We start from the raw sequence: 1,930 nt of genomic DNA, 5'->3' as shown, positions 1-1,930 counted from the left end.
AAATGTTGTTAATATAATTACATTATTGATGACCCTAATCTGAAATTAAGCACTTAACTTTTTAACTCGCCCACAGGAAAGTGACAATACTTTTGAACATTGAACTCGCCCACAGGAAAATGACAATGGAATACTCTTCGTAGTGCCATTTCCTTTCAATTGCAATTTCCTGCACTGTCTTTATCGGCGGTTTCCGAAGATCTGCCAGATGCCCACAACAGGTGGATTCCAGATGCCCAGGACAGGTGTATTCCAGCTGGTTTACTCAAGCTCCGACATTTATCCTTTCTTCTCACACTTCTATATAAACCCCATGAAGCCCCTCAGATGTGCTCAGACATTCAAAGAAGTGCCTCAATATTTACTCTCAAATTTGCAGGCTAAGTTATTACAATGAAGAACAACCAATTCACCCGGTCGCTGCTTCGATCAAAACGGCAAAACCCTAATTTGGCTGCATTCTTTGCCCGGCTGCGAGACTCTTTATTGTCCTGCGTGGGTTTCTCCCAGAGCTCAGTTCCCAAAGACGTACCACGTGGTCACATGGCAGTTTATGCTGGTTCAAACCACAAGCGGTTTGTGATCCGAATTACCCATTTAAATAATTCTCTGTTCCGCGCTTTGCTGGAAAAGGCCAAGGATGAATATGGGTTTGACACTAACAGGCCGCTCATCCTTCCCTGTGATAGAGATACTCTTCAGAATCTAATCATCCTTCTTTGTAACCAGAAAGATCCGTCGTCCGCAGATTTCAAATTGGGCCAACAATATATTACAGATCGCTTATAAGTTTGTAACAGCCTCTAGGATTTCTTCATATTTGCCCACTTTATTATTTCACTGGCAGAACTCCACTGTGTTTGTGGATTCCTGTTCTCTAAATCAATCCTTGTAAGAAATTAGTGTTGTGAACATTTGAAAAAGGTTTCAAAGAAGATAAAAAAAAGTTCTATGTCTTTGGCAAATTGTAGTTGGAATAGATTGTTGGAAATACGTCATATCTGGATGGACGATAGGTGTGGCGAAGAAGGGTAGGGTTAGTAGTTTCAGTTGATAGAATATTTTTGTGGCAATTAAAGGTCCTATATTCGAATTCTAGTTCAACATTTAAAATAGATTTAAAAAAATATAAAAAGTTTGAAGTCTCGCAGTGCTCAATTTGAGTAGAGTGCTGGAAATTAAAAAAATATAAAAAATTTGAAGTCTCGCAGTGCTCAATTTGAAGGGTGTTGGAAATAAATTATACTTTGATTCAAGGAAAGGTCAATAATTCAATTGATAGCGGATGCTGCACTTCCATAGCAATTAAGGTTTTGGATTTGCTATCCAGACTGATCTATATGATAGCTTAATTTATGGATGAAAAAGTGCAAACCATATATAATGAATGACAAGCAGCCGAAGGCATGTCAAAGCATGGTTGTAGCCTGCACAGGAGCGTATGGCCTGACATCATTGTATTTACAATTTTAGTGGAGCGAAGAATCTGCATGACTAAAATCTTCTAGAATTTATGGAAATGGATTAAACTAGCATTCAAAACACAAAGTATATTGGGCGTGTGGACAGGGATTTATACGTAATTGTTTTTTGAAAATACTTTATCCGTTTTATTAAAAATATTTTAAATGTTTGTTCTCAGATATATATCTGTATGTATTTAATTTTGATTAATTTATATCCTATTACTGAAAATGTATAATCTGTGTAATCTTAAATCTAATACTTATTCAACAATCAATTAAAAATAAATAAAAATTTAAGTGATGGGTCCATCATATATCCATAAATACTTCATAAATATTCGGCAAACTCAATTTCCTTCTGCTAAATCTACACCATTTTGAATAAATTATCATAACGAATAGATGAGATGCTATAATTCTGATACCTGACGTGGAAATGGCTTCCTTACCTAAAGTGAGATTTG

General features: G+C 36.1%; 1 protein-coding gene across 1 annotated transcript; it reads left to right on the top strand.

Moving 5' to 3' along the window:
• The first annotated feature begins 393 nt into the window (after nucleotides 1–393).
• Nucleotides 394–789, top strand: LOC131063918 (indole-3-acetic acid-induced protein ARG7-like). The gene has a single exon (XM_057997890.2). The coding sequence runs from the start codon at nucleotides 394–396 to the stop codon at nucleotides 787–789; it is 396 nt and encodes a 131-aa protein (XP_057853873.2).
• Nucleotides 790–1,930: the final 1,141 nt, after the last annotated feature.

The sequence above is a fragment of the Cryptomeria japonica genome, chromosome 11, assembly GCF_030272615.1.
Source record: "Cryptomeria japonica chromosome 11, Sugi_1.0, whole genome shotgun sequence".
Lineage (NCBI taxonomy): Eukaryota > Viridiplantae > Streptophyta > Pinopsida > Cupressales > Cupressaceae > Cryptomeria > Cryptomeria japonica.
The sequence above is the reverse complement of the archived record's forward strand: the minus strand, read 5'-3'. Positions and strand labels throughout refer to the sequence as shown.